Genomic DNA, 25,763 nt, shown 5'->3' with positions numbered 1-25,763 from the left:
TGTATATTGTTTAACGTCCCTCTTGAGAATTTTTCTCTCATATGGAGACGCCACTCTTGCCATGGATAACTGCAAATTTTGTCCTATACTCGGCACTCAGGGCCATTGAGCAGGGAGGGATCTTTTTTGTGCCAGCATCTACTGCGACATGGGATCTCGGTTTATACGGTCTCATCCGAAGGACCGCGGTCTCCACGTCCCGCAGTGGGATTCGAACCCGCGACGTAAGGATTAACTCCTTACTTCAGAAATGAATGAAAACGCAGAAATTTATCATCTTACAACGTAGGTTTTCTTTAGCGAGGTTTAACTTTCTTATTCTTTTTTTTCCCAAATCCACCCTAAGGAAAGTAAAATCGTAGGTATATCATACAAACACTCTATCGTCTGGCGAGCTAGTGTCTGTCAGCATAAAATAACGATCTTAGCATGAAAAAGTTGACCAATGATATACTGTTGATATATTTGTGCCAAATGTGGTTGTTTTCTTAATTGTTTGTTTTTGTTAAAACGTTTTTAATTTACAAATCTGTGTCGCAGAAATGACTCATTTTGTACATCTTACACAGTGTAGAACAAGCTGTTAGTTTTGCAAAGGTTGGCAGTTTTATGGACTTTTGATCTTGATTACTGTTCGTTATCTCTAGATGTTTCACTTTATACACTTTCCATTTTGTTTTTCATTCATATCATTTGACTACGTTTTCCGTATGCATAGGAGAACGGGTGGTGATCGGTTGACAGAGATGTTTACAGTTCCAAGGCACCTGATCCCACCTCTGACGTTTTAAAAGTCTCTTTATGATCTGCTTTGTTTCCAATTTACATAAATAATCATTGTTGAATTGACTTTAGAGTTTGTAACGTTTAGTTATGTTTCACATTTCATTTGTAATGAAAAGTTGGAGAATAAAGAATTATTGGTCTTCAAATGTTTTCACTGATTTTTTTTTTAAAAGAGAATTAAAAATCTGGACTAGGATTTGAACCAAGATCTACCGAAACACAAGAATTTCGGTCGCTTTACCATTAAGCTATCCAGATGTTTTTTTAGGTCACCCGAGTATACTCAGGTGACCTATTGCTTTCTGTTTTCGTCCGTCGTTCGTCGTGCGTTAACATTTGAACATTTTCAGCTTCTTCTCTGAAACCACTGAACCAATTTCAACCAAATTTGGCATATAGCATCTATAGGTGAAGGGGAACAAAACTTGTGAATTTCATGGTCCCTGCCCCCCCCCCCCCCCCGGGCCCTGGGGTGGGTGGGGCAAAAACCACTAAAATTAGTGCAATCTTTAAAAATCTTCTTCTTTACTCCTGGACATCAAGCAGTCAAACTGTTGGTATGATTGTAATCAGCATTAAGTCTTCTACCAAAATTGTGAAATTCATGGCCCCAGGATCAGGGGTTTCAGTGCTAGGGCGGGGCTAAATAGGTTATATGGTGAAAATGCATTATTTCTTTGAAATTCTTTTCTGCTCCTGGGCATTAAATAAACTAACCTAGCTGCAATAATGTAGCCCTCTCCGATTTTTTTAATCTGTTATTTTCTGGAGAGGGCTACAATTCCACAGCATCTTCGTAATGGTGCAAAAATATTTTGTAAATACTGGCGACTGCAGGCAGAATAAATTGTTTTCACAATCAACTTACTTCTAATAAGACGAAATTTTTATTCACTGTCGACATCAAAGCTCGTTAAACGCGAAAACCATGTAAAATAAATCTGTGCATTCACTTCAGCAGCCATGACAGTTCACGCGTGACGTAGTGAGACTTGCGCTTGAAATTTAGAACAACTCAATAAAGCAAATGTCGATGTTTATAAATAATTGTGATGAATAGTAACACTAAACATCGATAAATAAAATCATTCCATGTTTCATTTTTTTGTAAACACCGTTATTTAAGCTTAAAATAAGGTAATTCCAAAGAAATCCGCTCCCTATGGATCCTTAATCTCATTGGCTGTTCCGAAATAAAATCTGTCAAGGTCAGTAAACATGGCGGATAAATTTAAGTTGTGATGTTGACATACACGAAAAATACTGATAGATGGATTGTTCTGTATATTTTTGGATCGATTTATGTCTGGGATAACTACATTTTGGAAGTCCAGGTAAGACATATAAATAAAATAGCCGTTTACTAGCAATTTAAGCCGAAATCCGTGCGGGAGCGAATCGCTCCCGCTCTGCACCATTACGGAGATCCTAAGGAGTTGTAGCCCTCTCCCAAAAAAAAAAAAAAAAAAAAAAAAAAAAAGGAGAGGGCTACATTATTGCAGCTAAAACTAACCAAGTGCATAGTTGAGATGTAAATGACTGCCTCTTCCAAAATTTTGAATTTAATGACCCCAGGAACAGGGGTTCCAGTGCTAGGGCGGGGCCATATAGATTATTATAGTGAAATTGCAATAATTCTTTGATATTCTTCTTTTCTGTTTGCAGGCATTAAATAAACTAACCAAGTGCATAGTTATGTTGAATAAGGCTGCCCCTTCTAAAATTGTGAATCTAATGGCCCCAGAGTCAGGGGTTCTAGTGGCAGGGCGGGGCTATATAGATTATATAGTGAAAATGCATTATTTCTTTGATATTCTTCTTCTCTGCTCTTATTAAATAAACTAACCAAGTGCATAGTTATGGTGAATAAGGCTGCCTCTTCTAAAATTGTGAATTTTATGGCCCAGGGTCAGGGGTTCTGGTGTTAGGGCGGGGCTCTATTGTTTATATAGTGAAAATGCATAAACTCTTTAAAAATCTTCTTTTCTGCACCTGGGTATTAAACCAATGAACTATGTAATTAGTTATGAGGAGGAAAGATGCCTCTTTGAGATTTGTGAATTTTAGGGCCCCTGGGTCAGGGCTTCTTGTGTTAGGGCGGGGCTCTAATGTTTATATAGTGAAAATGCATAAATTCTTTGAAAATCTTTTCCTTTGATCCGGGGTGTTATGGCAATGATTTTAGTATAATTTATGAAGAAGAACACTGCTTCTTCCAAAAATGCTTAATTTCCTAGCCCCTGGGACAAAGGTACTTGGGTGGGGGGGGGGGTCTGAAAATGATTTAATGCTTTGAAATCTGCACTTTGGTATTAATCAACAACATGATAAATAAAATTTATAAAATTTCCAAAATTTTGAAAGATGTGGCCCCAAGGTCAGTGGTTTCTGTTGGGTGGGGTGCACAACTGATAATGATAAAGTGGAAATGCATTTTCTCTTTGTTACTGTGATCTACATGTACCTCTGGGTATTTCTAACCAAAGTAAGTTTGCTGAGTGCATAATTATGACAAGCAATGGTGCCTCTTTCAAAATTGTGAATTTCATGGCTTCTAGATTAAAACATGAATCAAATTCACTTGTTGGAAAGTTGTTGCATGATACTCAGGTGACCTATAAGGCCCATGGGCCTCTTGTTTTAAAAACTATTTTAAAAATGCTCATTAAAAACTCATAAAGAATTTTTAACTGTGGTTATTGATTGAATGATTAAATGACCCCAAAACGTAACAGACAGATAGACGTACAAATAAACGGACATTACGATCACTTTATTCCTTGCCACTTTTCAAGCAGGGGTATATTAATATGATGCCACTGTGTACATGATTACAGATTAACTTTAACTCCTCCTATACCACTGCATAAGATTAAATAAAACTTTTAAAAATTCTTTATTATGAAACATTATGAAGATAACGAACAGTATTCAAGATCAAAAGTCCATAAAACAATACAAAACAGGAGCAGAGCAAACACAGACCTCTAAAACATCAGAGGTGGGATCAGGTACCATGGAGGAGTGAGCATCCCCTGTCGACCGTCATTGTCCTTGTCGTGATCGGGAAATAACGGAAAAACCATCGTCAATTCAGCGTATAAATAATTGACTAACACTTGATGTGAAAAACGTTTGTCAGCATTTGAGTCAATGATAAATTGTATTTGCTGACAAGGTCATTGTATCGGCCATAGAACTTGCAAAATGATGACGTTAAACGGGACTCATGATATTCTTGTTTCATCAACTTGTTTGACAATGCTCTTGTGAATCGAATCAGTTGAGATATATTAACTCCATATGGAGGTGATGAAGGTATATTGCTGCATAAGTAAGGGGTGTTGACGATAGAAAAGTTAAAGTCATCACGTTTATCATAAAGCTTGGTAATTAGATTACCATTAATGTATTTTTTTAAGTAGAGTATCCAAGTATGAAACAGATTCGTCAGACTCTGTGGAATCTTTTATCTCAAGCTCACCAGGATAAATCATATCGACATAGGAATATTAATAGAAACTAGATACGATCTCGTTGCTAGCAACGAGAGGTCTTCCGTCTGATTCCGAAAAAAAAAAAACCCTTGTAAAATCTAGATGAAAAGGTAAAAAAAATATTACACGCAAGGGGGATTAAATCCAAGTCGGCAGCATGAAAATCCAACGCGCTAAATATTACGTAATCTGTCGGGACCTCTGCTCTAAATCTTCTTGTATATACCTCTGTATAACAGTGCTTTTGTCTTAGAATTATGAAAGCTAGTCACTATTCATAAATTCGCGCCAAACGCCACGAGTTAATCTTCGCGCCTTTTCCTTGGAATGTTCTATTTAACAGGTGTGATAGCTTTAATGAAATTAAAAAAAACTGTTCATTTAGCATAAAACTTGATGATTAGAAAGTATATTTAATACATTTCACAAACTCCATTTAGTATATAAGGAAGTAACACTAAAACAGTGAAACGGCTATGAATTTTAACTTTTTTTTAGAATTTCTTGTTAAAGTGAACTCGCTAAAGTGAACTATCCCGATTAGTTAAAAACATTCATGAAGAGATTGAAATGTTTCGCAAAAAAAAAATGACTCGCCTTACGACGGTCAAGGAATTGGATATTGTTTGTGCTCAATAACTTGAATAAAATCTTTGAGACAATAATGTTAATATAAACTCTATTAAGCGATCTTTAAAAAAATAAGGTTATCTTATTTTGTCTTTTTTATTAGTTTAATATGGCACAAGTGTGCATAGGGAAAACAGTGAGTAAGTTTTATACTTACTGTATTCATTGATATCCTTCTTGAAAAAATATTACTTATAACAATGATTAATGAGCTGCTTTTCCGTGGTGCAATCAGAAGATATTAGGTATCGAATTTCATTTGCACATTTAGTCTTTTCTTTTTCTACTTTGAGAATCAACCAAAACCAATTATAGAAGACGTTTATTTAGAAGAATTTAGTTTGACACAGAATTGTTACGTTACTACAACATGAAAATCCAAGTATTCCTTTACATTTCATTTGTCTGTTACTTTCGTTCAAGCAAATGCTCGACTGCCTCAGTAAACCCCTATTGCGAAATGTCGGAGTTGACAGAGAGAGCGGCCATTTTGAAACGCTTCAAATTTTTAAATGCTAATATCTAGAGTTTAGATTTATCAATATTCAAACAAAAAATATAATAAGCATTATAAGAAAGGTTTCTATTAACATACAAAAAATAAGCAAAAAATGTTGAAAAACAAAAAAATCTAAAAAATTAGTCTTTTTAAATTAGCTTCCGGTAGCAAGCGGAAGTAATGACGACAAACGAAAAGTCGCGTCCTGGATAGTATTTATCATCATCTATAATATCTGAAATTTTCACATTGATATCTTTTACCGTTCTTGAGAAAATCCGTGGACAAAAGAAATCAGAAAAAGGTCTGTAACTTGGCACCGGAAGCGAATTTCAAAAAAATCTCTCAGATGTATCAAATTCATTTAACAAAACATCTGTCCTGAAAATTTCATGTAATTCCATCCAGTAGTCTTTGAGAAATCGCATTAGAAAAATAATAATAATAATAATAAGAAACAATAGAATCGCTATAAGGTCTTCCGTTAAGACGGAAGGCCTTAATTACCATTGTTAATTGACAGTACGTTGTCGATATATCTAAATGTCGAGTTGAAGGCCACAGCAAGTGTTTTCTTCTTTTCACGCATAACGTAAGATTTCGCACAAATTCTGCTTCGTATGAATACAAAAATAGGTCTGCTAATAACGGGGTGCAATCGGTACTCCAACAGATTTTTGGAAGACCTGGTCTCCAAAAACAACATAGATATTATCAATAAGAAATTCAAGCATCTTATTTTTCAGCTATAAAAATGCAGCCATGTTACTTCAATCATTAAGTAAGTTTATCAAATCTTTTATTTTGTGTATATTTTAATCTCCTTTTCCCCCCTTTTTAGTGACTGAATCAATAAGAAAACTATACAGCATAAAGGTTATTTTTTCCTCATATAAGAATTATATCTTTATTATGATGAGATTTATGTAAAAAGCACAGTTTTAATGTGAAAAAAACCCTATGATATATATATGATATGCAGTATATTGCACAAATTCTGCTTTTTATGAATACAAAAATAGGTCTGCTAATAACAATTTATACCCATGGGACTGTGTAAATCTCAGATGCTAATAATGTAACGTCGAGAATGCCATGCTTTACTGAAAGTCCAAGCTTACCTGAGTATTGTCCTATTTCGGGTCTCCCAGGGCAAAGCATGGATTTTGCCATTATATCAATATGAGAGGCGGGGGTTATCATTAAGTAAGCTTATTGCTCATATTACCTCTTGTTTTGATCTATTTTATCTAAATTTAGGGGCAGTTTGAAATATGAAAACTTGCCTTGATTTTAGAAAAGCGAATTTGCATTTAGGTATATATTTTTTTTAAACCTTATAAGACATGGATTACACAGAAAGATATGGAATTCCCCATGGCTAATTTTATACAATATTTATTAATAATAACAATGATTTATGAGATATGAAGATATCTATAAAGATCTTTAATTGTTACGTAAAGAATTGTTTGTATAAACGTTAATGTCGCTGGTCATGAGTGCTTCTGTAATATTCAGTCTCGCTTGTGCGTCATGTCATAGTCGCATAGGCGAACAAAAGGTAAAATTTTTAGACAATTCGCTGCAAAAATAATTGCGTAACAATTTGTATGAAAACCGTCAGGCAGCATTGGACTTAATGATAGCTTTTTTTTTGACAAGAGCACTGTATTATACAGTTATAATTTAATTTTATTTGTATTCTCGCCTCTCATAGGTTGATTTCCAAAAAGGAACGCATAACATATTGTATAATCTGGTTTGGTATGGGGACACACCCCCTTGACGACCAGCTTCATCATCATATCCATGCAATCCCCTCATTTCCAGTCCTCGGAATCCATGGAAAATTCCAGATTTAATAAATGTACCTTCAACTTTAAACAATTACTCGTTCTTACCTCATGTAAACAAACATCATGGCTGCTAGATCTATGTATCAGTTATTACCTCCCCTCGCTTCAAATCACTTCCGTTACCACGGTTATATTACGTTTGTATTATTGCGCGGTAAATTTGAACTTATAAAAAGCAACACAATTTTACATCAAAAGTTGTTTAATTATTTTAAAATTAAATTATATGGAATGACTTTAATTCTTGGCCATATTATCGAGTATAATCTGGTTTGGGTCAGTTTGCGCTTTTTTATAATCCGCTTCGCGGATTATAAAGCGTAAACTGACCCAAACCAGATTATACTCGATAATATGGCCAAGAATTAGAGTCATTCCTTAAATGGAATGGGTACGAGGGAAATAGCAATTTTATGGTTCCCCGAGTGAGAAAACTATTTCCCGAGGCTGCGAAGCCGCCGAGGGAATTAGTTTCCTGCCGAGGGGAACTATAAATTTGGTATTTCCCGAGTTCCCATTCCATAACTGTTTTATTATACCGAAACAATAATGGGCGATTTAATTTTTTTACCAGATATTCCGACATTACGTAGGTCGCGGGTTTGCTGACGTCATTAAAACTGGGTACGCAATTTATATGATTTGGGCGACTTTCTTGTGCACATCCGATTATGACGTCACGGTGAGAAAGGGAAAAATTCAGTGCATCATCTATCTATAACTTTTGTTGAAATTGGTAATTTAGTGTAACATAATTCATGGAACATGCTGAAGTTATAAAAAAAATAATGAAGGCTTATTTTGATTCAAATGACCATCACTAAAAGTGTTAGAAAGCGTTTCATCATGTGTTATCAATCGCATCTTCTCGTGTCTATTCTGAGAGAACATGTACTTGGTTCGGAAATAAATTTTAACCCTTGTATGATGTATGATTTATAAATATTAAATACATTTATTAAATGTGTATAATTATAAAACAGGTTATTTAATTCCGAATTACACTCGATACCCCCTCCTCAGAAACGCACTCATTTTAGTATACACTTTCAGTGGAAATGCACTACACAACAATATATGGAATGCATCTTTGTTTTCATTTATCTCCGTAAACAGCGTCAAAACTTTGCTAACCGATGGAAAGTCGAACTCAATTATGAAACGGTACGTGCTAATCTCGGACAAATCTATATACAGGTTGAACATTTAAACACTGCTAAGGCACTACCGGGGTAATACTAATGAAACACAAACTAAATTATATACATTTTTTGAGCGGCATTGACCTCTTGTAAATAACCACAGGCACGTAGGATATGACCCCCTCCCTCCTTTCCATTTTTACTCGCTAACGCCGGGGGTGAGTAAACTTTTTCCATTTTTTTTTTATTTTAACTCCACCCTATATGTGCATGTTGATTTAATCGAAATATTTACTAATCGGAGACACATAAAGAATTAAATGAAAATACTAGAGGTACTGTGAGCGATGAGCTCACTAAATGATACCCCCCGCCTCCCCTATGGTTATAAGTGGTGAAAAAGTCCATGTTTTCCTGTGGCCGGGAAACCCAAAATATGTGTCGGATCAAAAAGTAAAATAGGAGGTGCACAATGGCAATATGTAATAAAGATTCTGTGAAAGTTTCATCAAATTTCATTCAGTGGTATGAGAGGAGTTACGGATAAGAGATGGGTACCCCAAAGCGTAACAGACGGACGGACAGACAGACAGACAGACGGACGGACGGACGGACGTACAGACGGACGGACGGACGGACGGAATTAACGATTACTATATACCCTCCCGCTTTTCAAGCGGGGGGTATAATGAAAGGGAAGAAGAATGTGTTTCAAATTTTTCGATGTCTGCATATTCCATGATTCCCTACGCTTAAGATAGTGATAAAATGAAGATAAAGTGAGGCAGACGACGAAAATATAAACAAATTGCAAGCCGTCTCTTTTTATGTATCAGTCGAAAACAAAAAACATGTATTTAAAAACAGCGTAAAGAGATAAAAGGGTAACATTATTTTAACATGCAATAATTTTAAAAATCAAAAATAGGAAAACCCCAGAAAAACAGAAAGGGGGGGGGGGGGCGATACTCCAATTGCCTGTGTAAGTAACGGCACACGTTGTTGTTAGTTACATTTACATATTTTATTCGCTGCGTTGCTTTCCATATGCATGTTCATTCAGTAGAATTAATGTTACATGTATACATTGAAAGTCTAAGAACAAAATAAAATTTGCCTGGTTGTTATACTCGGGAGGATATTTGGCGGAAATTGATTCAGAAGATGTTATTGTTGATTTGATAGCCTTGCTGAATTTTCTAAAGAAAAAGGATATATACAAAGCGCAAAAAACATATTTCGGGGTTGGGGATGTTAGTAGTCCTTGACTTCTAACTTATCTTCATATCTACGACTTTTCAAACAAACTTAGATCACAGGTCTGCGATTTCAACGGGAATGGGGAGTCTGCCTTTTCCAGAGGGGAATACCAGGTCACTTTTATTTTGCAAAAATCCGGCGAGAATCCGCGCATGAATAAAAAAAAAGAAATGGTAAGAAATAAACACATAAATAAAATAAAAAAAAAAAAATCCAAAGGACTGACTGTTGGTTTGCGCCTTTTACGTTAATTTTCACTAATATTAGACGTAATAAGCTGAAAGGGAAAAATGTCTAATAGTTATTTTATTGAATTATTAGGATACTGGTCATTTGAAAGCAGATATACGTGAATATCCTTTTTCTTAAAATCCGTATAATTTTTTTTGTGCTCTGCATACCGGATCGATATTCACGACGTCAAGCGTGACGTCGCGATATTTTATGACGTTGTTCTTAAAAATGCTACATTTTTCAATATAAAAGCAATTATCTACAATTAAATTACGAAAAAATGAACCCGAAGACATATTAATTTTTTTACATAGATTTATTTCAGATCAATTCTATTTTTAAATACCAAATGATAAACAAATTCGTCTGCACGATTTAAAGGTTGTTGATATTTTTGTCCCCCGCTTGAAAAGTGGGGGATATTAATTTGGGTTTGTCCGTCCGTCCGTCCGTCCGTCCGTCTTTCTGTCTGTCTGTAACGCTTTCGTTTCCACACGATATCTCGAGAACCCTTTGAGCTTTTGCAATGAAATTTAGCATAGCAACTTCCTATGGACTAAAGAAGACCCCTATTGATTTTGAGGTCAAAAGGTCAAGGGTCAAGGTCATAAATAAGCAAATTCTGTCTGTTAAAACACTTTCGTTTCCACACGATATCTCTAGAACCATTTGAGCTATTGCAATGAAATTTTGTATAACAACTCCCTGTGGCCTAATAAAGACCCCTATTGATTTTGAGGTCAAAAGGTCAAAGTTCAAGGTCGTAAATTTATACATTCTGTCTGTGTGTAGTACTATCATTTCCGGGCGATATTTCAAGAAGATTTTGAGCTTATGCAATGTAATTTTATACCAAAACTCCCTAGGACGTCTCTCGCCCCTCTCAAAGTGCCCCGCCCCGTTTGTTTTTTTAGTATTTATAGTATTACATGTCGCTATTTTTAGCGCAGGGGCATGAGGAGAGTTATTGCGTATAAAACAGGTTCTCGGCGGACTTTATGTTCTTATTACATCTATTAGAACTGTTTAATAAATGCTAAATAAATCAAACACCATGAATTGTGTAAAATTTTGAGAATACCGAACATGAAAACATGAATATATACATGTATGTGACTTCAGTTCTGCATATACTTCCCATTGTTTAAAGCGATTCCGTGGTGTAGTGGTCATGTCGCTCGCGTCGAATGTGAGAGGTCACGGGATCGATTCTCGATAGATTTCTTTCTTTTTTTTTTTTTTTTTAAAATACCTTTTTTTTTTTTTTTTTACTAAATGATAGTATTCAGCATGTGAAATGAAAAATTTATGAGGTTATAAAATCATCATTACAGTGTGATAAACATTCCATATAAAAAAAATCTTCTATACACACAATAAAGAATAAGCAGTCAAATCTTTATATGCATATTGACATACATGTATTTTATTTGCTTCAGTATACATGTATACATTTAATAATTCTAAAAATTCTGTCAGGGGGAGCCGACTTTTTCCCTAAGCGGGGGACACGAATTCTCTGAATTAGCTTGTTTTAATCAAAACCTTGCCTGAAAACAAGCCGAAAACGACGTTTTTCCTATACAATTCAATAGAATACCGTTGAAAATGTAACTACAACAATGACATCTTTGGAATTCAATTACACAAAAACGGTGCAGACGAATTTTATAAAATTTTCAGATAATGGAAATCAAAGGTAGAGAAATCATATGTAATTTTCATGGTATGTTTTCGAACACTTTTAAAAGCCCTGTAAACCCGCGACCTACGTTAAATAACACTGTAGAGGCATAATTACAAATGCATGCGGTTTCACACATTGTACATGTATGATAAGTAATATATTGTGTCCTAAAACAATTAAATTATTTTTAAAAAGTATTTTCACTGACATTCACTAAGATTTATCGTTGTCTTCAGTTTGCTAGAATTCATGTTTGATTTTGACACCTTGTCAGAATGGATTAAATGTATCAGATCCATGTTAAAGTCGCCTATTAAAAGATTAAGGGGCAATATGAAAGCCATCTATCCTTCTGTGATCGAAGGAATTAGATAGATTACATGATCAGTACGTACTGGTACCTGCCGACAAAGCAGGTAAGAGTATTGTCTTCGTTTGTAAGGCTCACTTTATAAATTGTATTTTAGAAGAACTTGGATTTAATTCTACAAATGACAATGTAACTTATACTTATTCTACCCTTTCTAAGGAAGAAATTCTTCAAAATCATATGTCAGTTTTAAATATTTTTGATATTCCACAGAGCCAAAAATGAATTTGAACTACCCTTAGTATATATATTGGATTCCAAAACTTCATCAAAATTGTTCAACCAAGCCTCTTTCGTTAGTCCTCACTAAGATACTGACAGTAGTGAAGGAAAAACTTCAAGAGTACTGTGCAACTATATATTCAAGAAGTGGTGTGAGTCGGATGTGGATACTAAAAACTTCTAAAGAACTTTCGGACAATTTGAAATCGCAAGATTTTAATCAACAGCTTAAAAACTTACGACTTTTCAACTTTATACACAACCATTTACCATGATAAATTAAAGTCCAGGCTTTTTGATATCATTGACAGCTGCTTTTTCAATAAAAATGAAACTCGTAAATTTACTCAACTGGTCATTGGTCATTTACAAAATTATTTTGTTAAAACACATTCTGATTGCACACACAAGTTCTCTGAAGTTGACATAAAAAAAATGCTTGAGTTTCTGATTGACAATATCTATGTGGTTTTTGGAGACCAGGTCTTCCAACAATCAATTCGAATTCCCATGGGTACAAATTGCGCTCCGTTATTAGCAGACCTATTTTTATATTCATATGAAGCAGTATTTGTGCAAAATCTTATGCGTGCAAAAGAAGAAAACACTTGTTGTGGCCTTCAACTCGACATTTCAATATATCGACGACGTATTGTCAATTAACAATAGTAATTTCCATTCCAACGTCGACACAATATATCCTGGTGAGTTTGAGATAAAAGATACCACAGAGTCTGACACATCTGTTCCATATTTGGATATTCTACTTAAAATATACATTAATGGTAATCTAACAACCAAGCTTTATGATAGACGTGATGAGTTTAACTTTTCTATCGTCAACACCCCTTACTTTTGCTGCAATATACCTTCATCACCTGCATACGGAGTATATATATCTCAGTTGATTCGTTTCGCAAGAGCATGCTCTACGTATGAACAATTTCTAAAACGAGGTAAATTATTGACAAGCAAGTGCATGAAACAAGAATATCAGCACGGATTTTAATTTATTGTGAGGTTTATTTGAAATAAGTTTGAAAAGTCTTGCGTCTTATTGTTGATTTTGGTAACATACTGTGATTTAAAGTAGTTCCTTCTGTTTCTTTTGGTACCACGTCCGAAATATTTTTCCATTTATACATTTTACTTCTTAGAAATACATGTATATGTTTACCTATGTTGTTGTGTTTAAAAAGCAGCCAAAAGGACAATTCTTTTAATACTAGACTTTTTAAGGTAAGGGAATTACAGGCAAGATTACAGACTTCTTAAATAGTTAGTAAAAGTAAAATTATCTTTAGAAAATGTTCAATGAATAGTATAATAAAGAATAATAACATCATTTACGTTCAACTCTGAGCTAAAACTGAAAAACCATCCTCAATCATAGTCATAAATGAAAAAAAAAATTGTATATGATGCGACCTCCCTAAAATAAGATTATTGATAGATAAGGAATGCATTTTAAGATCTAAAAAGATGGGATGCTGCAATGAATTACTGACAAAGCATTCATTATATTTCTCGTTAAAAGTAATATAGCATTTACTCGATAATATCTTGTAATTATAGAGATTTAATGTGGTACTAGAAACTTCCCCAGATTTACCAAAATTATATATGTCACATGCGGGTAACTTTGGGTTCCCAAGATTCAAACATTATATGACTTTTTATACCGAACTATAAATTCATAATTTGATCATAAAAATTGCAAAAAAACATGAGCGGTTAAAACTGTTATTCACTGTAAGACTTGTATAACTATAATAAACATATATTTTTTCAGGAATACACTGCCCATATTGTTAATTCTTCGTAAAAAGAGACAAATTCATTGGCTTTCATACTGTATGTTGAAATATGCCAAAAAATAAATCAAAGAGGTTAATAATATCATCATTCTATTTAGGATATTTCATACTGATGACATGTTCTATCTTAACTGTATGTCAGTAAAGATGAAAATAGGAGGTGTTTTTAATGAGGTAAGAGAGAGAGAGAGAGAGAGAGAGAGAGAGAGAGAGAGAGAGAGAGAGAGATGGTGGAAATTCCCATGGCTAATTTTACACAAAGTCTATTTAAATATAGATTTGAAAGACATATAGAGCGATAAGTTTAGAGATAAGTAAATGTCTTATAAAGCCTTCTTTACAGTTGTTTTGAGAAAAAATCCCTATAAATAAAAGTCATTTTTTTTTATTATCGAGTGTTAAAAATTCAGTATCGTTGAGCTATTATTTTATAATCGAATTCACTTTTCATGTTTAAAGCAATTAATTTTTTTTTCATAGATTGCCTTTCATTCTAAAAAAATAAAAATAAAACCCAAACGATCACCTTTGCTTTAAAGATAAATGCAAGTTTTTTTGATAATGAAGACAGTAAGCAATCAGAGTGACAGAAAAAAATGTTTCTGAAATATCTTTATGTACTTGTATGTACATGTATTATCATCTTTATGAAAAAAAGGCTCTCATCAGCTCGGTTTTCTGGAACAAGCATCGAACACGGTTCCTCCCGACACGTGGTGAGGGGCATATACCACTAGACTTCCTCAAAAATTACTTAAAGATTAATTTTTATTCCATATATATATCAAGTAAATCATATTTCTGAAAACAATCATTTTTAGTTGATTACAGTAATTGTTAACTACCGGTACTCCTATTTTGCTACGTAACTATCTAAAAGGTAGTTTTATTATACAGTTTGCTCCTAAGTTGTTTTAAAATGAAATTTGACTGAATTATTTTACCAATCTAGCAGTTTATTATATATAAAAAAAAATCTGTTAACGATGAAAAAGTTGCTTATACACCGCTTATATCCTTTGGAACAAAATAGTACATTTGAGTTATGACCTTAAAAACACAATTTCACCTTTAGGTAAAGCAATAGTTGAACATTGTGAATAGATGAATGAGTTCGTATAAAGAAATCTGAATGTTTTGGCCTGAACAAGGGTTTATGAAAAGTTGGCAGTCAAAAACACATATGTAGGTATATGTATCTGCTCTTGAAATCTTCTTATCTTGGTCTCCATTTTCCAACTTCCCTATGTCGAGAAAATCCTGACATACAACTTTTCAAGATGAGGAATTGGAGAGTCAATGAAACACTAAAAGTACTTTTAATCATTATGAATATTTTTTAAAAAGATTTGCTGTTCATGTTATCTATCACTTAAAAATATATTCATTATATTCACTCGACAAATTTAGTCAAGGGCAGATTATAGAACACAACAATAAAAAAAAAAAAAAAAGATTTGTACCTTTACACAGAACATTTCCAGAAGCAGAAAAAAGGGATTTTTTTGAAATTAAAAAAATCTTCAAGAACTATCTATCAATAGTAAAACAATCTAAAGTCAAGTATTAATGTACCATTGCATATAAAAATGCAAGAAAGCAATAATACATCCTGAGTAAATGATAACAAAGTATGAGTAAACTACAAATAACTATGTACATGAATGACTAATTGCCAATCCTGTGAGTACGAATGACCTAAAAATTAAACACAGTATTTAAAGGGAAGGGCACAAAAATCAAGACACACAGCTGTTATTTGCTTATATACAAATATCATTTTGATTTTAAACTTAATCGAGATGAATGAAAAGAAAATGATTTCAGCAATATCGATGTGTTTGATTATTTTATTTCGTCGTATGGAAACCAAGAAAATGATTGATATAGATAATATAAAGTTTAATTTACCTTGTGGGAATAATTACTGTGAGGGTATACGACAGTATTGTAGCGAAGAACAGACATGTTTATATTGTACCAGAGATATTTGTATGATGAGGAATCCTCCGGATTTGTGTGTATTTCAGTGTGCATCATATAAAAATGACATCGGTAAGTCAAATTCCCTTAAATAATTCTTTTTAAATTTAAAATTTGTTATTGAATTCCATTTTATTGATTAAAATATTACTTAAGTGTAATGGATAGGTTTAATTCTAAGCTAGTGTATTTTCATATTTTATTTCCTTGTTGAAATTCACAAGGATACTAGTACATAATTAAATTCCTGTAAAATGAAACTTTTGCGATTTTTTTCAGGTCTGTATTCCACGTAGTGGATCCTCAAAAGAATTTCAGCTTATTTATTTATTTATTTCAAGCAGTTTTTATCAACAAATGTCTTTCAAGTAACATAACCCTTTTTCAAAATATTGAAATTCTTTAGGTCATCTAAACTTGACATACATATATATATCTGTGAAGTATAGCAGCATTTACTGTCCTAAACATTCCTCAATTTTCTAAGCAAAATAATTCCAGAAGAAAGGACTAGCATATAGAAGATTAGGGATCAGGCAATATTGTTATATCAATGGGGGAGAGGGACTGCCAAAAAAGTCTTGTTCTTATACTTTAAAGAAAGAAAAGAGTATATGCCCCATCCTCATACTGTGGGAATATATCAGATTAATACCTTAAAATCCTAATTATCGTTTGTCATCCAGAGGATGGAATTTAAGTTACTTCCTAATGTAAGATAAAGAATCTATAATAAGCCAATTATTTTTCATAATTATATAAGAATATATGACGATGAATGTTTTTTCATATTATTATAATTTAAGAAGATATGACGATGGATATGAGAAGCGAACATCATCATGTTTAGGTCAGTTAATTTATAAGACGTGTTCTCAAAATTTGCCATAACTTTGTGGTTCTTTTTAATTTTTTAAGGAAATGAGGCAAATTTGATAATGTTTCTTTTGTAATTGCAAGTGTATGTACTTATTATAGTAGATCAAAGACAATAAAACGAAGTTTTACAGAATATTTTGTCTTTCGTGAAACAAAAAAAAAAAGGCTTGAAAAAAAAAAAAGTTTTGTGTCTCTTAATAATTATTTAAAACTAGAGGCACTGTGTGCACTGAGGTCATTAAATGATACAAATGATACATGATGTGATGATGTGCACAATGGCATAGTCTATTAAAGAATCTATGATAGTATCATTAAATTTTATTCAGTGTAGGAGAAGTTGCGGATAAGAGATGCTTTTTCCCTTCAATATTATAGAAAGAATGTCAGTGTCCATTTTTTGTATGAGACGTGTCCGATCAAAATATGAAATAAAAGGTGCTCAAATGCACTATGTAACAAAGATTCTAAAGTCATTAAATTTCATTCAGAGGTATGAGAGGAGTTGCGGATAAGAGAAGGGTTTTCAAGTGGGGAAGGGGGGTATAATAACCCTTTGATACAATAGTGCTAAATTGATATGTATTAGGTACATATGTTTTAAACATCCTCAAAATAGAAATGTGAAACAAAGCATTTGTTTGACCGTGAACAGTTTTCAAATTATGTAATTAAAACAAATCTTCCAGGAAATACACAAAACGTGGAAACGATATTTCTTCGGTAAAAGATTGAAGTACTCTGAATTATGTTTCACCGGAAATTTATTTGATATTGAAGATAGAACGAAAAGTTTTGATAGGACGCAAGTTTAATTGAAATATAATAGATCCTCAAATATGAACACTATGGAAAGTGGTTGCAGAAATTCTTACTTTGATCACCATCATTCATCAAGAATAAATTAAATTGATCTTGCTCTAACAGGAAACTACGATAATTTTTAAAAGAAACCGTTTAATCTCAACTTAAGTTTTGCAAATGTTATTATTTAGAGTAAACAGAGTTAGCCATTTTTATCTATGTACATGTAACCTTTTTGACATTTCATCGTTTTATATAACTTAGGTCCTTCTATGTCTTGAATACAACTTCAGAACCAGCTTAACATTTTATAAATGTTTTTTTTTTAGATTCAAAGAACACAAATCATACTAGATCTGCAAGGAAGGAAGATTTAACTGAACATATGAGAGGTTTGAATAAAGATGTGCATATATTTAATCATGATCAAAAAAAATTCTTTTCTTCTTCTCAACAGAAATGAAGTATTTTTTACTCTTTTTATTTCAGTTTGTGTTGATAAATGGGTAATCATCTTACTGGGTGTAACTGTTGGTGTATCAATAGTGATCAACTGTGGTATTTTAATGTGGATACTAATAATTAAGAGAAATCAGGGAGAAAAATATTATTTTGATGACTGTTTTATCATATGCAGGTAAGTATTGTTTGAATTAGACACTATGATGAAATAATGTTAAGTGCTACGTTTAATACTCTTATCTTGATTTTACTCTAATTGTTATCTTAAAAGTAGTAAAAATATTTTTTTAGAAAAAGAAACATTCATGAATTACTTAGAAAGTACCACACAACTGAAAAGCAGCCAGAATCTCCTTAGATGACAAAGGAGCCAAACCAGACTGGATAAAAATTAATGCAGTTCCAAAAATTGATTAAATATCATTCATACACATGGATTTCCGTGAGTTCAAAATACCTATATGGTCAGCTGCATTACCCCAAGTGCCTTTCAGAGTTTGTGTTTTAATTATTTGCTGGGAGGCAGTGAAGACAGGATAAACATGACAAATCAGTAACTTATTTAAAATTTTACTTAACAATACTGATTAGAGTATGATATTAAACACCGATCATAAAACTGTGTTCATGTAAAAAATTAGAAGCATTCATAGTAATCAATTTCGATTTCGACTTTACTCATTTTAGTGACAGTGCCATTTGCCTTGCGTAGTACTTTATTATCTAGTCTATATTTAGATTGTTCGATCAGCAAGACTGTACATGTTTTATTGATTTAAAAAAAATTTACTGTTTATATTTATATCTGTATTAAAGAAGAATTTTGTAATTAATAAATAAAATTCTATTTTTAATATGAATATCATTGTACGTGTAATTGAATGGAACAGTCAGTGCTGAAGAGATATGCGAAGGTGATATGCTTATTGCTGTTTAAAGAACGATAAATTACACTCGTTTTCTAAAGATATGAAAGAGATAAATATTCAGTGGATGGAAATATAAGGTTTATCATTTTGCAAGTTTTTGGTCGATACATGTACAATAATTTTGTTTGCAAATCATTTTGTAAAATGCAGTCGTACATTTTATACTAAAATTATTGTTAGTCTACATAGTAAATTGTTTATGGTTTATTCCGTTTATTCCCAATCATGACAAGGGGTACACAGCGGGTATGACCGGTCGACAGGGGGTTTTCACTTGTTTTGGCACCTTTAATGTTTTTTTGCTATGCTGCCGATCTGTATTCCTTAAATTGACTTTGAGCTTGGTTACTGTTTGTCATTTTCACATTTCAATGACTTTATATACTCACCGTCAATAGCCAAATCTGTATTGCTTAAATTGACTTTAATTTGAGCTTCATTACTGTTTGTCATTTTCACATTTCAATGACTTTATATTATATATAAATATGTTCGTTGCTTGAAACAAAACCAATGACAATAGAAGGAAGCCACATGACATTAATATAGAATGAATTTTTTTAACTTTCTAAGTTCATAACATTTTAAGTTTATTTTTTTGTAAATTTACTTTTTAAATTTATTCTTATTACATTATAAAGTCACATAAGCAATTAAAACGTGCTAGTCAGCCTTGTACAACTAGGGTCAATAAGTTTATCAATGTCTTAATGCGAAATAATTCTTGTCCTTTTTTAAATGCCTGTTTTTCAGATACTGAGGTCGAATTTTCTCTAACTTGGCGTAGTGTAGTAACCATTGGACTTCCGGTCAAGGAACTGTCATTCATGCTTTTGAAACACATTCGTTATATATTTTCATGACCTCATTTTGAAAATTTCCAACATTAGCAATGAAAATGCCCTTCAATGATTTTGATGCATATCTATAAAAACCCAAAATAGGAAAAGCATTTTTTATTTTGATAATGGTAATGAAATCGATTTGGCAAAGTAAAAGATTTCCTATTTTTTGATTTTATATGTAATAAATTTTTTTTTAAATTTGGGTGTTGCGTTTCTATTGACGGTGAGTATATTATATTTAAATATGTTCGTTGCTTGAAACAAAACCAATGACAATAGAAGGAAGCATTAAATTTAAATTTTTAAGCAGATTTTCCAATTTTGGTCACATAAGCACGAATAAAACTCATAATGACCCATTTTGTACAGATTAACCTTTCAATGATTTTGATGCATATCTATAATTAGGAAAAGCATTCTTTTGATAATGGTGAAGTCGTTTCTTAATATTGATTTTATATGTAATAGATTTTTTTTCTCACATCTTTAAATCTGCACATTTTAAAAAAATTTGTAAATAATCAAGGTGACTTTCACATTGCTGCACATTTAAAAAAAACAAGGTGACTTTATCGGTTTTTCTTACAGAATTCAAAACTTACCTTTTAATTGATTAAGAATCCTTGCTTTCACAGTATTTCATCCACTAAAATAAAATGCACATTGTCAAGATTGTAGCACTCATAGAAAACACATTTGTATTTGAAACCATATATAACATAACGTTATAGAATATTCACTGCAATAGAAAAGTCATTTACATAAACATGATTATATTGACAAAGGTAAATGAAAAGCACATGTCTGTAATTCACAACATTCTCCGGCCCACCAAAGTTTTTCACAACATTCTCCGAATAATTAAAGTCCTTGGAAGTTTGATTGAAAATGAATAAAAATCTTACTCGAATGTCACTTGAAATGTAACGCTCCTCCGTTAGATTTAAGTTATTTCCTTTAACTGTTTGGTACCATCACGTATATGAACAAAGTCTCAAAAAATCGTCTTCCTCTTTACTCTAATGTCCGAAGTACTCTCTGATGAATGCATTCTCTTTGGCTTGAATTTGCTCCTTATGCTGATCAATCTGATGATCCATAATCTTCATCCTCCTCTTCATCTCTGCGATCTCATCCCGTGACTCGATGAGGTTCTGACTGTATGTCCTCTCGACATCAAAGTTTTGGTTTTCCTGTTGTCTGATATTGGTGTCATCCACAGAAATCCTCTTGAAGTCAACAATCTGCATGCTATGAACTTTGTTATCCTCTGGAATTCCGAATTATTAGTGTACTTTTGTTCCTTTTCTAATAAATGTTATCTTGGTTAATTGGTATCTCTGTCCCTCTTCAAACCAGTAATTTGATCCCTTGGAATTAATGTTGAAGCTTTTGAGGAAAAATTATATGACAAACTTCAACTTCTTTTTTCTTCAACTCTTCAGCTTGATTCATCTGATTTGTAGCAATTGACTGTGCATCAAATTTGGACTGAAGCTTTGCAAATCTGGTATGTAAAATGTTTACATCATGGTTTTCGTGCTACCAATGACACATTTATAGCTCTTGATTTCATCCTTTCTTGATTTCCCTGCTTTGCATCCAGTAGCCTTTGTTGTAATAAAAAATAACCTAAAATAAAACTTTGCAATTTGATTTGGACTTTTGTAAACAATTAAAGCACAGTTTGTTTTATTGATTTTTATATCACTTGAATATATTTTGCACAGCAAACTTGATGATTCCTAGGACTGTAGTTTCGTTGTGGTTGCTCATCAATGGAATCTGAGTGCATGTAGAATATAGCTGTAGCACGGTCTTCCGTTGTGTCCATATGAGTTCCTGCTTCTAGTATGTCAAGTTCCTTGTAAAGAGCCTTTCGTAAGTCGCCTAGTAACCAATCGATAAAGGAATTCACAAGGTAATTTGTTCAGAATCAAGAAATATGTATCTTGAGCTTGTCCGGAAAACCTAATGTCTCCATTGGTCATGAAAATGAAGTTTTGAGATTATTCTGTTGCATATAGGACCCCTTTCATGTAGAATCAATAAGTTTGCATGTGTGAATATGGTGTTTGATGCCTCTTCTACTAGTAAAGACTTTAAGTAGTTAAGCTTTTGTACTTCAGTTAATGAGTTGTTGCTATGAATAGCTGAAGCCCAGAGAGCCAAACACATTTCTTTTTTAATTTATATATATTTGAATTTGTAAGGGACTGATAAATTTCTGAAATTGTGTGTTGATTGACTGTATGACAAAAGGGATGATTAGGTTATCCATTGTCAATTTCCCTTATTTTTTGTAGTTATAATCTAACATCACCTCCTTATGTGTTTATGTCTCTCAACAAATTACCGTTCGTAATAAGAAAAAAAAATGTTTCCTTGTGGTAACAGAAATGTGAGGAGATCACGTCATAGTTCAAAAGAAAACATGATTATATTGACAAAGTATATATGTAATTCACAACACACATAATTTCCAATTTTTAACCATATATGTATGAATATTCACTGCAATTATATACTTATGCTGTATGTGTCAAGAAATTTTAGTCCTGCCCACACTGGTTTTCTGTCAACAGGATGTAATTAAACTAGGTTTTTATGTTGAAGCTTTTGATTCAAACCTAGTTTTCGAGTACACTTGATAAGCATAAAAAATAACCTAAAATAAAATTATGATATTTTGTAAATACTGCTTTTATGATTTTTTTATCGCAGTATCTTTCATTGATGGGAGAGCCCCTGCAGAAATCTAAACAGGTGACCTGTTACATGTAGCAGTGATATAAAAGGATGTTTTCATTAACAATATTAACAAGAAAGAATATTGTTTTAATTTAAAATACAAAATCACCTCCTTATGTGTTTATGTCTCTCAACAAATTACCATCCGTAATAAGAAAAAAAAATGTTTCCTTGAAAATGTGATCATGCACTTGTCATTATATATACTTATGCTGTATTGATTTTTTAAAGAGTTCACAGAACACTTGATAGAGCAGGAGTATCAAGAAAAATAAGATATAAAAGGAAGAAAAAAAGAATATTGTTTTAATTTAAAATACAAAATAAAAATGCTACACTTGTCATTGAGAAGTTTTTAAAGGTGAAATAAAAAAAAATATGTGACAAATGAAAAGAGAAGGAAGCAAAAGTAAAGAGAGACTGTGAAATTTTCTTGGGGGTTTAATTTACGTTGTTTTCGAGGTATGAAGAAACCCACAAATTCATGTCCACCACGAAATGTAAAATATTACATACATAACTACTCAACAATTCTTCATCAACGAATTCAAATCCCCACGAACCAAGATGTTTTACTCAAATTACGAAAATTTGACCCCTCGAAAATATGTGATTTTACAGTAACGAACAATTAAAGATCAAAAGTCCATAAAATAATACAAAATAGGAGCAGAGCAAACACGGACCTCCAAAACATCAAGGTGCCATGGAGGAGTGAGCACCCCTGCCGACTGGTCATACCCGCCGTGTGCTCCTTGTCTTGATTGGGAAATAACGAAAAAATGTCAATTCAGTGTATAAATAATAAACTAACAATAAGTATGAAAAACTTCAGTCAGCATTTGACTCAATGATAAATTGCATTTGCTGACAAGGTCATTGTATCGACCATAGAACTTATGGAATGATGACTTTAAACGAGACTGCTGATATTCTTATTTCATCAAACTTGTTTGGCAATAATTTACCTAGTTTAAGAAATTGTTCATACGTAGTGCATGCTCTTGCGCATCGAATCAACTAAGATATAGACCCTCCGTATGCAGGTGATGAAGATATATTGCTGTACAAGTAAGGAAAGTTGCAGATTGTGAAGTTAAAGTCATCTCGTTTATCATATACCTTGGTTTTTACCATTAACGTCTTTTTCAAGTAAAATATCCAAATATGAAACAGATATGTCAGTCTCTATGGTATCTTTTATCTCAAGCTCACTGGGATATATCGTATCGACATAAGTTAATTGACAATACGTCGTCGATATATCTAAATGTCAAGTTGAAGGCCACAGCAAGTGTTTTTTTCTTTTCACGTATAAGATTTTGGATAAATTCTGTTTCATATGAACACAAAAATTGATGTGATAATCTGATACACCCAATCCATTCTGACAAATTGTCAACGTCTTCCTTTTAACATCTGGTCCATTGCCCAGGATTTTTTTTTCTATTTTTACTTTGTAAAACGTAATCGCTCATTATCTAAACAAATAATATTTCTAAAATATTTGGAATGCTTTTATAGTAATATAGCAAGCAAGAACATTTTAAAAGATTGTAAATAACTTTGTAGAATTTCATTGCCTGTTGTGGCCTCACCCTACCCCAGGGGTTCATGATGTGAACAAGCTTTACATATCCCAAAGTTGCTTGCATACAAAAATGACTAATCACCGCTTTGCTGATATTGCCAAAAAAGAGTTTTATAAGCTTTTTCGTAAACATCCATTACTAAAACATATAGCATTGATTTTTTGAACTAGTATCAAGAAAAATAAGTCTCGATCTCAAAGGAGGATGATTTCATTAATAACAATATTCTCAAGGTAGAATATTTTTTAATCTAAAACACAAACATAGAGATGTAAAATAAACATAATTTTGTCATTGCAGTATGCATTTTTTAAAAGAGAGACAGAGATGCAGAGAGATAAAGAAGGAGAGAAAAGCAAGGCGATAGGGGGGGATGAAATAAAGAATTGAAATGTATGTGATAGATGAAAAGAGGAAGAAGTAGAAGAATTTAAAGACAGGACCGTAAATTAATGTTAATACATGTATGAAGTATGTAGTGGTAGTTTGACCAGGAGGTAAACAGCTCATTTATTTCATTGAATTCCTTGACTGTATATTTCAACGACTTCTAAAGAATATAGAGACTTAGGTTTTGTTATCTCTCACTTTCCCTCCCTCCTTTCTCTATATTTTTCGAAAAGACTTCCATACCTATATATCTATGCATGACTAACATGTTTTTGCAGTTCTTCCCAGGAATATTTCTTTTCTTCTATTTTTACTATGTGAAACGTAATCGCTCATTATCTAAAGAAACCTGCAGCTGATTCTACATTATCTGAGAAAATTTGAAAAAAAAATTAGAAAGATTTTCCCAAAATTTGTAGAATTTTATGCCAATTGCGGCCCAGCCTACCTAAGGGGGGCATGATGTGAACAGCTTGAATTTACATATCCTGAGAGTGTTTGCAATTAAATTACTAACTAGGAGTTTCCTTATATTGACAAGATGATTTAAAAAAAATGAATCTTCACAATGTAATAAAGCTTTCATCCTTTTTTGTCTTTGGTCTTGAGAAGACAGATTTTTGACAGGTCAAATTTAATTCTCACTATTTCTTAATCATCTCCTTGAAGAGGAGTACGGAAGCCCATTTAGGACCTATCAAAAAATATTTTTGAATTCGTTATAACGAATTTAATTTGTTATTACAGATTTATTGAATTCGTTATAACGAATTAAATCTGTTATTACAGATTCATTGAATTCGTTATAACGAATTTAATCTGTTATTACAGATTTGTTGAATTCGTTATAACCAAATTCTTGAATTGGTTATAACGAATTCAATAAATTCGTTATAACCAAATTAAATTGGTTATAACGAATTCAACAAATCTGTAATAACAAATCAAATTCGTTATAACGAATAAATCTGTAATAACAAATTAAATTCGTTATAACGAATTCAAAAATCGTTATAATAAAAATATTTTTTGATTAAATTCGATAACGAATTCAATGAATCTGTTATAACAAATTAAATTCGTTTTAAAAATTTTTTTGCGTCTGCTTCTTTCAAATTACAGATT

The 25,763-nt window shown here is 32.5% G+C and overlaps 1 protein-coding gene across 1 annotated transcript; it reads left to right on the top strand.

Moving 5' to 3' along the window:
* The first annotated feature begins 15,777 nt into the window (after positions 1-15,777).
* Positions 15,778-18,681, top strand: LOC134277484 (uncharacterized). Its single transcript, XM_062759813.1, has 4 exons — positions 15,778-16,058; positions 17,999-18,061; positions 18,159-18,306; positions 18,423-18,681. Exons 1-4 carry the CDS (start codon positions 15,806-15,808, stop codon positions 18,487-18,489), a joined length of 531 nt encoding a protein of 176 aa, XP_062615797.1. The 5' UTR covers positions 15,778-15,805; the 3' UTR covers positions 18,490-18,681.
* The last annotated feature ends 7,082 nt before the right edge of the window (positions 18,682-25,763 follow it).

Source organism: Saccostrea cucullata, unplaced genomic scaffold (genome assembly GCF_032062105.1).
Source record: "Saccostrea cucullata isolate Sc308-1 unplaced genomic scaffold, CSIRO_AGI_Scuc_v1 ctg829, whole genome shotgun sequence".
Taxonomy (NCBI): Eukaryota; Metazoa; Mollusca; class Bivalvia; order Ostreida; family Ostreidae; genus Saccostrea; species Saccostrea cuccullata.
Note: the sequence above shows the minus strand (reverse complement) of the source record. Positions and strands in the feature narration are given on the sequence as shown.